General features: G+C 40.8%; 1 protein-coding gene across 1 annotated transcript; it reads left to right on the top strand.

The window, feature by feature from the left end:
- The first annotated feature begins 744 nt into the window (after nucleotides 1–744).
- On the top strand, nucleotides 745–9496 carry adprhl1 (ADP-ribosylhydrolase like 1). The gene is made up of 8 exons (XM_067586226.1): nucleotides 745–1387; nucleotides 2679–2843; nucleotides 2954–3079; nucleotides 3245–3385; nucleotides 3536–3663; nucleotides 3782–3914; nucleotides 4013–4178; nucleotides 6180–9496. Exons 1-8 carry the CDS (start codon nucleotides 1174–1176, stop codon nucleotides 8125–8127), a joined length of 3021 nt encoding a protein of 1006 aa, XP_067442327.1. The 5' UTR covers nucleotides 745–1173; the 3' UTR covers nucleotides 8128–9496.
- The last annotated feature ends 1317 nt before the right edge of the window (nucleotides 9497–10813 follow it).

The following is a 10813-nucleotide window of genomic DNA, read 5'->3' as shown; positions in this document are numbered from 1 at the left end:
TATGCTCTATACATAAGTGGGTTTTTATAATTGTGCCCAAGTAAGGCCTCAGAGTCTGCTTCTTTTTTTTATCCAAGCCTAACATGGCCTTTTTTTTTTTAAAGATGCAAAATAAATAGCAAGTATTATTGGAATAAAAATATCCTGCATATTCCTGAGAGCCCCTGCCCTACAGTGTGTGTTTGAGAGTGTATGTAAAACGACAGCTTGGTAACAGTTGTCCCTTATCAGGTTGCATTCCTGCTGCATATCATCATCACCATTGGCTCTTCTGGTAATACTTTCTCGCCTGTTACTATGAGTATGTTTAGGGATACAATCACCAACAGACAAATGGAAATAATGAAAGGTGTGAGGAAAAAAAAGATTATGGTAGTTTGCAGGACTCAAAAGAGGCAAAATCAAGGCATTATGTCAAGATGAGAATTCAAGAAACTGAAGTGGGCAGAAACTCTTGGATACAGTTCACATAACTGTAGAGATTAGCTGATGTCGAGGAGGCAGACGAACAGAGTTGGGGGGCATCAGTTGGGATGATGCTCCATTCTTACCCTCCTCCCAAGGGATGGATGGGATGTCAACAAGGTCTGGCACAAGCTGACAAGCTTGCACTCCGGCCCAGCAGTACATTAGCATCTCTTCCAGCGTGTCCAGCCCCCATTGCCACTCCACATCCAGCCCTGGAGCTTTTAGGCTATGGAGCCATGGGGATTGCCTTTTTAGGAGACACCTGATCACAGCTGAACTCACCGCCGCCCAACACAAAGAAGCTGCGGCTGATAACATGATGCTGTCATGTGAGTGCCCACCCTTGATACAAGAGGGTACATGTTTGTGTGTGAGACTAGAAGAGAGCTCTGAGGGTGGGAACTGAGTAGAGCTATTATGCACAGTTGAAGAGAGAGGTCTGAGGTTGCTTCACAGCAAGCAGAAATCTCAGCAACAGCGTGATCACCGGAGAGGCTGTTTGAAGTTCTTCAGGATGTTTGGGGGGAAGAGATTTTGCTCTGTTTCTATTGTTCTGTGTTTGGGAGTCCTCTGAGGTGGTTAAGAAGACTGAAATCTTGGCATTTGTCCGTGCCTGACTCATTCAAGAGAAGATCTTGTGGTCCTGATTATCTGGGTGGAGTGATTTTTGTCCTGATTATTGTCTGAAGAGCAGAGCCCAGTATCATGGAGAAATTCAAGGCAGCCATGGTTCTGGGTGGTGTTGGTGATGCCTTAGGCTACAGAAAGGGCCACTGGGAAGACTGCATTTCAGGCAGGAAGATCCAAGAGGAACTGGCCTCTCTTGGAGGTCTGGGGGCCATAAAACTGGACCCTGATAACTGGCCCCTGAGTGATGCAACGCTGATGCACATGACCACAGCAGAGGCACTTATAACAGGTATGTTCAGGATTGATGTTGAGAAGAGTGACAAAGATGGTTTATTACCTGCTAAGAGGACGATTTGAGAACTGAAATCATTGCAAGATTATACACTAACTTGATCTCATTCTTCTTGTCTCAAATATTTAATATCAGTGTTTACATTGCACATATATATTAAAATTTAACTTCACAAATAACCTCAAACCCTAAACACAACATCAGACTGGTCCAGCTGAGCTTTTGATCCTTCTTCATTTAGAAGGACCAGAATAGCTTCTTCTATACAGTCAGTGGAAGCTGCTAATCACTCACTGGCAGAAATTCTGAATGAAAAATAAGCTGCTGACATATCATAATCCCTCCCTGCATCCAGTCATCAAAGTTGAAATCTCAGTAGAAACCTCAATATGAATTCCCTCACCCTAATGCCATTTTAAGCCCCCCCCCCAGTATGGCCAGGAGTTGCCAGGACAGAGTCCAAAATAGAATACTTTAATACAGAACAATAGCTGGTCAGATTCTTCCATAATCTACCTGTATCATATTTGGCCCGTGCCATATTTGACAGTGGCCCTGTAAAATGGTGATGACATATTTTGAGATTAGGAAGCCCTATTTAGCCACATTCCAGCATGCCTGCACATATATACACTTGCACACACACACAGCAGCCAGCCAAAAACATCACGGTGGAATAAATGTTGTTAATGTCAGTTTGCTTTGTCAATCTTCTGAGCGGCATACAGAGGTCCAGAGAACATATTTTTCCTGTGTGTCAAATGTTAATAGAGAAATTTAAAAAATACTGTATTTGGCTCCCACAACAATTTGGCTCCTCTGGTAAAATGTAGAAAAAATGCACAATCATTGTTGTCTGGAGAAGGACTAGAAAACACACATTCAAAGATAGATTGACAGTCATAGATTGACAATCCTCCCTCATCCTCTGTGTAACAGTATCTATACCAAAGTTGAATCAAGGGGGTGAAAGTCCCTGTCTTTCATCAAAGTCCTAGACCACTAAATTAGAAGTGATGCTTCTTTGTCAACACAGGCTCACCCTCTCTCTCACATACGGGACACACATAAACAAAATTCTAGCAGGCTGGCTGTGGGCTCTGCTCGTGGATCCCTGTTGACCTCATGGTGTGTGGAAGTGACTCCACTTGCTCCACAGGCATGCTGGTCCTAATCTGTGGTGTGGCAGGCTGAGGCTAAACTTAGCCCACCACTGCACCACTCATTTCGCCTTTGCATGCCAATCATGAATGACTCTTAGTCACTGTATATGTATGTGCTTGTCCAGATTACTGGTGTCTGGAGGACCTATACCGGGAGCTGGTACGTCTCTATGTGGAAGCCATGGTGTCTCTCCAGGGCAGAGCCCCTGATCCTGTCACAGTGGAGACCTGTGTTCACCTCAAACCTCACAACTTCCTGTTAGCCTGGCATACTCCCTTCAATGAAAAAGGTCTTTGGAGATTTTGGAAACTTCTCTCCAATCAGTTTTATATTTTATGAGTGCTACAAAACTACAGTTTATAAAAATATGCATATGGATGTGTGCATGTGTCTGTCCAGGGTCTGGGTTCGGGGCAGCTGCTAAGGCCATGTGTGTAGGTATGAGATACTGGCAACCTGAGAGGCTAGACAACCTGGTGGAAGTTGGCATTGAGATTGGCAGAATGACCCACAACCATCCAACAGGTGATGTTATCTTGCAACCACAGGCTGATTTTTGTGCTGCTGATAAACTCTTGAATAATGTCTCTGATTACATTCTACCTACAAGAATGTAATTTTAGTACTTACTGAATTGGTGAGTTTGAGTTTCACTGGCATAGTCACTTAAGATGTCACTCCGGGCTTCAGGCTTCCTGGGCTCCCTGACATCGGCGCTGTTTGCATCCTATGCGATCCAGGGGAAACCTCTTGTGACTTGGGGCCGTGAGCTCATGAAGGTCATCCCTCGAGCTGAGGAATACTGCAAGAAGACCATACGACACATGGCAGGTCAGATTGTCTCTCTTTCTGTTAGTGTGCAAGAGGCACATCATTTTACAGTTTTTAATCCAGGTGAACTGACACTTCTATCTAAAATACATGAATCAATGAAATGTCTCAAATCAATGAATGAATCTGTAATTGTGCATTTCCTTGCAGAGTATCAGGAAAACTGGTTCTACTTTGAGGCAAAGTGGCAGTTTTACCTGGAAGAGAGAGAGATAGAGAAGGAAGGACAGAATAAACCTTCGTTCCCTGATCGCTATGATGCTGAGGAGACAGACAAGGTAAGTCCTGCCTCTCTGACAACACACATACAAAGAAAAGTTTCACTTCAGATTTTCATGTGAACACAGTTCCTGACAGGAACAGTGTACTCCTGTCTGTACTTATGTTTCCACACAGATGTATAAGCGCTGGAGCTCAGAGGGACGTGCAGGCCGGAGGGGACATGATGCCCCCATGATAGCCTACGACGCTCTTTTGGCTGCAGGGAGCGACTGGGCTGAACTGTGTAAACGAGGCATTTTTCATGGAGGTGAGAACTGTAGCATTCTGCACCTGCAGACATTTTAAAACACAGACAAATTTAACACATGGCCTGCTCACTGTGACTCCTCTTCTCTGTTGCTTTAGGTGAAAGTGAAGCCACAGGCCTGATTGCAGGTTGTCTCTATGGCCTCATGCACGGCTTGAGCCAGGTTCCTCGGAACTTGTACCAGGATTTGGACAAAAGAGAGCGCCTGGAGGAGCTTGGAGAGGCGCTTTACAAGGCAGCATCTGCAGAGAAGTGCATAGACAAGTAATCCTGCTCCTTCACTGGCCCGAACTCTGCTGGCTATCAGAAGAACTGCACATGACTTTAAACTGCTTTCCTCTGCCCCACGCTACCCTCTAGTCCGCCTTGGCAGTATATCAGTAGTCTTAAGTGGCATCCTGTCCTCTCCTCACCTCTCTTGTCCTTCTCTGCTTGAATTTGCTGTCCACTATCCACAGATCTGTCACGAATCAGAAAAGTTAAAGCACCTCTCACTGTAGTTGTGAGGCGGGGAAACATGAAAAGGGAGACAATTTAGGGTGTTGAGTTTCATGAATACTTTTCTACAAGATCATCTCTCTGGTCCAACATCTGGAATCAGTCTCATCTACATACTGCATATCTCATATATGACTTTTAAGCCTACTGAATGCTCCAATATCATGCCTCTATTAAATTCAAATGACAGAACTGTGGGGAAAAGTTAACTTTTACAGCTTTAAGTAAACTAAGACTTGTAGAAAATTACAACCAGAAGATAATTTCCTTCTCTGACATTTTCCCTTTTAAAAGCTAACCTGTATTAACATTAAGCACAAAGAAACATTGTGTCCTGGACTATCTAATTCATCAAAATCTGCATAAAATTGTGTAAATTTGATCTACTGTGGGTTTTGACAAAGCCAAAATGAAAATATTACTTGAATCTAAAGGCATGTCATAAAATCTATACTTTTAAATCAAGATTGAACCTATTTATCTTTAGCTTATCAATGCATGTAAGATATGGTTGAAATTCTGTAATGATGTAACTTTTGTGCAAAACAGTTGCAGAGAGTTGCAGAATAGTAATTATGTTTTCATATGATTTATTGTTAATTGAATTGTGATTCCCTTATCAGGTATAGATTGTGAAAGCACCATTACATGGTGAATATTAATATGAAGTGAACATTAAAATGGAGTCAGATATATATCACGCATGCAGTCCCTGTCTCTATCTTAACAGCAGTTATTTTGATGGACAGCTTTTCCTATCTTAGTTTTCTACCAGATTTCCTCTTCTTGTTACCCAAACCCATTCAACAATCCCCTGAACTAATCAGCTATAACAAGTCGACACTGCTAGAACTCTTCAAGTCTAAACATTGATCACTTTGCAGCAGGGATGGAATGGCTACTAAAATATTGAGTTCCATTTGAACTGAAACTTCTGTATTTTGTTGAAGTAAAAGTACAAAACTAGTCCTTTTGGAAATTTCTTGGAGTGTCCTTGGGAGACCTTTTGGTATGGTCATTGTGAAAAGGCCACATACAGTATGCTTTATCAACCAAACCGTTTTCAATTTAATTAAGAGATAATGACAGTTTTTCTCTTTTTCATTTTGACCTCCAGTACCAGTCAAAAGTTTGGACACACTTTCTCATTCAAGTGAATAGAAAAATGTGTCCAAACTTTTTACTGATACTGTGTATAGGTAAAAATGAGATTTAAAGCCAAAGTAAATGGAATGTGCCCTCATTTGTGCTCCATGAGAAATACTTTAGCATGAATTATCCCAAAATTCCTCTGTATGATGGCGCTAAAAGTTAAAAAAGGGATATTCCAATTTTTTTATTGTATCCTAAAACTTTAACACCCTATTTTATGTACCTATTATCTATACTGTAATTTTGCTATTGCAAAAGCAGTTCTATTAGTTGTTGGGTTTTTTTGCATGGCAAACCCAAATATTTGCTACAACCATTTTTTTTTAATTTTTGTACTAATTATTTCCTTCTGTCCAAAGTCTGAGTGGAAATGTAGTTTCAAGTGAAGGTTGACTGAAAGGTCTGGCAGAATGGACATCCTTTGTGAAATCAATGCTGTTTTCAATTACTTTCAATGTCTGTTGTTTACAGCTACTCCACACTGCAAAATTTCAACCCTCCAACTTTTGGGAAACACTGTGCTCAGTTGCATTAATGACATCTGTAGCTATTCATGTCTGTTCAACTGGAGAAAGATATAGGGATTAAGTTTTGCATTTCCTCTATTCTCCATAGACCAGATTCTCAGAAAGCAAGTATCAGCCCTGATGCCAGTTTGTTGAGGAAGTTGGTACGAGACCGCAACTGCCGTCCAGTGCTCCGAGGGATTCTGGAGAGTCTCCTGCATTATCTAACTAAGGATCTACCCAACTTGACCACCAGAAACAGAGACCCGGAGAAGCAAGTGTTGGGTATTGTAGCTGAAAGAAATATAAGAAATAGAAATTGGCCTGTTCAGAGGGCTGAATCTTCAAGGAAGCAGACTCAACTTCAGACAAATGGAAATGGAACAATGACCAAAGGAAATGCTGGTGAGATCCGGTCCAAGATCCCTGAAAAATGCCGGTCAGATCAACAAAAACAGATACTGCCAAGTGGGTGTGGAGAAGATCAAAGAGCAGGAGATCTAATATCCCGGCGACTTACGACATTCAAGCTCCTCCAATCCAAATTCACAAGGTCCACGCCCAAACCGCCCATCACCCATCAAAGGGAGGTAGGAACTTTGTCCTCTAGCAGAGGAGTGGCAGGTAATGTGAATCACTGCCAAGACAGTGAGCCTGACATGCGCAAGAGGGGCCAGGCTAGAAGAGAACATGTAATGAAGAGAGGGAACAATGTGAAGGATATTGTGGCCAAGTTTGCCATAGCTGAGCAGAAGGAAAGGGGAGAGAATATGCTGCCAGTCAAACCAAGACTCACTGGAAAAGGAATCCTCCTATCTTCCTTGATGGAGAAGTTTGAGACCATGGCTACTGTATGTAAAGGAAATGACTTCAAATGTTCAAATGAGACGCCTTCTGGAGGAGTCAAGGTGGCAAGTAACATAAAACAGAGGGTAGCTTGTCAGGAAAGAGAGCATAAACAGGCATTGGTTCAAACTGTTCACAAACAAAAGCAACATGGGAAGATGAAAAGTAAATGTGTTAGACAGCAGTTGAAAGAAAAACAAACAGATGAGCAAGAACAAATACAAAAGCAAAGAGGAAACTCAAACCTGGAGGAAAAAAACAATTTGAAAGCAGAGCAAATGCAGCAAAAGGGGGACCAACCTTCAGATCAAGAGGTTGAAGGTAATTGTCCATTAAAGTGTATCACAGACAAGTTAAAATATGGACATCTAGAGATACTCGGTTTAACTTGTGTCACAGAGTGGTCACTCCCATCACCTTACAAGACTTCTCTGCAGGTAGAGGCTCCAGTGAACTGGCATGTGGCAACCATCCTGCCATGCTGTGCAGTGTGGTCCACATGTGCAGATTCCTCTCCTAAACAATATTTTAAGGGACCCAAACCTGAGATTTCAGAAAGCCCAAACTTGGAAAACATACCCAAGGTACAGAAACCACAACACTCTTACACAGAGTCAAACACAGTGGGACCTTCTACAACAGTTAATGTAAAACCCAAAGTTGAGGGATCTTCTAAAAATGAGAGCGACCACAAGCCTATGGAGAACGGAGCAGTTGAACCCCCAGATCCACCCAGAGCTGTGACTATTCAAAGAAGGTTGCCCCAGTATGTCATCCCACGTCTTTATAAGTTTAATTCTCGACAAGGTGCTGATCAGAATTATTCCTCCCCTCAATCGACACTGCACCCAGAAACTATGACTCCTCTTGACATCAAGGTACAAACTGTTTGTACAACAGAAAATGAAGATGCAGAGGGTAAACTGCAGCAAAGACAGGAGCAGAATGGAGAGGGGAAAGAAGAAACATTAACAACTGTCATCAGAGATACTAGTGTGCCACAAGGTTTTAGACTTTCTGAGGTCACTGCCACTACACCAACGTTTGAAGACAAAATGACCCCTGCTGTTGCATTACCTAATCAGATTCAACTACAAACAGAAAACAAAAAACAGAGACCAAAGTACACAACAATAAACTATGGAGATCCTTCAGTCAAACAAACATATAAACCCAAAATCATACGTTTTACTGACACCTTTACTTTCTAGATTGGTGAGAAAGTAAAGGTGTGTTGCTGTTTGCACGTTTTAAAAAAATCCACCAACAATACATCGGCCACACATACTCATGCCATAAACAAACAAAAGTTTAGATAAGAATCCCCTAAATTTGGCTATGAAAGATTTATGACTAAGCTATGTATTGAGCCAAACATTTTACAGTTAGAAAATTAACTTGTCAGTGCTCCCTGGTAGATAAACTATGCAATACCTTTGGCATTTCTGTGCTGCAATTTTTGTTGGTTATCAGCTTATATATCTGCTGATACCAACATATCTGCAATAAGCTAGTATCTGCCAAGAGATCAGCTAGATTGATATACAGTGTGTCATACAGCAGCAAACACACAGTGGAAGCAACAAATAACAGTGGTGTTTATTATTAAATGTCAAACACTGGAGAAATGAGCACATGCGATCATCTACAAGTTGATATTGTACATTCAGTGAAACATAGCACAACAAAACATTTGATAACATTTATTCAGTGTATATTTATTATTGTTGATTAAAAGATTCTTGCATTAAATGTTTTAATTGTATTTGCTTATGGGTTCATAAAAGGGCTCTACAATATATAGATAGTCAAGTCAACACCTGGCGTTGATAACCTCCAAATGACCTACAGTAGTTACACTGCCTGACCGACAGCTTATCAAGGTTGAATTATTGCAAACAGTACTGCCAACCTGGTTTCAGTTTTCTGTGCACAAATCGGTATGTATATATGCATTCATCAGAATGGATTGACATCTTTTCTACTTGAAAGAGTTAATGGTTCCTTACTTTATCAACTCTGGTAACACAGCTGCCTAAAGTGGAGCATAGAAAAGCAGTGCCCAACTATTCACACTGCATAATATGATATGAAGACTCAGCAATGAAAGACTAGTTTAAACTTGACACCATTTCATTTGAAAGTGTGTGTGTTCTAGGTGTGCATTGCGCAAGTTTAACTTTAAGCTGTATTATTTCAGTGATACATGCAAAACTCCCTTTTCTTTCCCTATAACTATCAAGACAGAACACACTGTTATATTTTAATGAGTGTAGCTGGTTCACTTAAAAAACTTCTCAAAGTATAACAGCAGACTATTTAATGCTGGCTGATTTATTCAGTATTATCACAGTGTAATATGGTAATTTTAGTAGATTTGGAAAATATGGATTGTGCTTAACTGTATATGTACAATTGTTAACACTATTTTGATACATACTCACTGCTGTACATGACTTTGTGAGGAAATGTCTGATTAAATGGTCATAGAGGTTAACAAAGCTACAGTATTTACCGGGAAGCAAAACTCTTTTGTTCTTTATCTTCAATCAACCATATGAGTGAAGGCATGTTATCACACTGGACGCATTCATTGGCGTTTTTGAGTATAGATTTTAAGATGCCCTTGTCTGCCTATGGAAAAGTGAACACTGCCTACCACACTCTTCCACAGTATTTGAGTGTTTCTGAAAAGGACGCTTGCCCAGAACAGATGAATGGTTGCACACAGTAGTGCCAAACATGTCTGTGTTTGGAAGTTCCTCCCATTCACAGATCCAACCCCGCCCACCAGCAGGATCAAAGGACAGGGATTACACTACTACTGAAACATGGGTTTGCATTTGGACTTACTCTGGTATTTTCACAAGAGGATAAGAGATCAAGGCCAACGTGATCCATCATCCACCCATCCTAAGGCTAATCCTGACAGGCATTGGTAATGAGGAGTATGGTGTTCTTATTGAGTGTCTATGTGTGGATGTAGAGCAGGAACTCTTTAAATTTAATTTTAAGTAATTACATTTAGGTTGAGCTAAGCATGACTTTCAATTGCTCCCATAACTGAAATAAACAAAAATCCAGCATCTCTAAAAAGTGTCTCATCAAACTGTTTCAATTAGTTTTTAAATGCTCTTTACGTTTCCTATCTTGATTACTAGTTAAACTGTTATCACAGTTATATTTCCACATTATCATCCCTCCTTTTAACACCGGAAAAATAAGAAACAAAAAAGCAACATTAAGTGTGCAAGGATGACCTTGAGCCACAAATAAACTATCTGGAACTCAATTTTAACAGGTTTAACGTACATCATTTTGTCACAAGTACAGTTTTTTGCTCATAATGTTGGGACACTGTGCCCGAGGCCCTGCTCCAGATACTCTCATTAGTACATAATCAGATTCAAATCTGGTGACTTGATGCACAGTTTGCGTCATTTTGATACCTTTTCCAGTAAAAACAAGGTTTTCCACTCCCACTTGTGCATTCAATTCAAGGGCAGAAAGAAATCTTAGTAAATTATTAATCATTCATTTTAAACTGCTGCAATATTAACACCAATGATATATTTCCCTCGGGTTATAAAACTGTGCTCATGCTGGGGACAGAGAGAGCTGAGGCAAACTAATGAAGTAAAGTGCTTTTTAAAAAAAAACTTCCAAGGATTTTTAATGACTGTAATGAAATTATCCATTTAGAAATGAAGCATTTCAATCCAAGACTATTTTACTGGACCATTGCTGTGAGATTAACAGGTAGCTGCCTTTACCTGTGCTAGATGGCTGCATTTACCTGTGTGACGTGGCTACAGAGTGTACTGGAGAGGGCGTGGTTACCTACCATTTGTGCTGCCTTCATGTCCCATCGGAAATACTACTATACCGCGGGGTACA

This window comes from Thunnus thynnus, chromosome 1, assembly GCF_963924715.1.
Source record: "Thunnus thynnus chromosome 1, fThuThy2.1, whole genome shotgun sequence".
Lineage (NCBI taxonomy): Eukaryota > Metazoa > Chordata > Actinopteri > Scombriformes > Scombridae > Thunnus > Thunnus thynnus.
Note: the sequence above shows the minus strand (reverse complement) of the source record. Positions and strands in the feature narration are given on the sequence as shown.

Bases quoted from the DNA above. Each gene is read 5' to 3' on its own strand.
- adprhl1 (XM_067586226.1), top strand. From the start codon at position 1,174: ATGGAGAAATTCAAGGCAGCCATGGTTCTGGGTGGTGTTGGTGATGCC. The intron at 3,080-3,244 runs GTGATGTTATCT...TCCGGGCTTCAG, and splicing joins GACCCACAACCATCCAACAG to GCTTCCTGGGCTCCCTGACA. The intron at 3,915-4,012 runs GTGAGAACTGTA...CTGTTGCTTTAG, and splicing joins ACGAGGCATTTTTCATGGAG to GTGAAAGTGAAGCCACAGGC.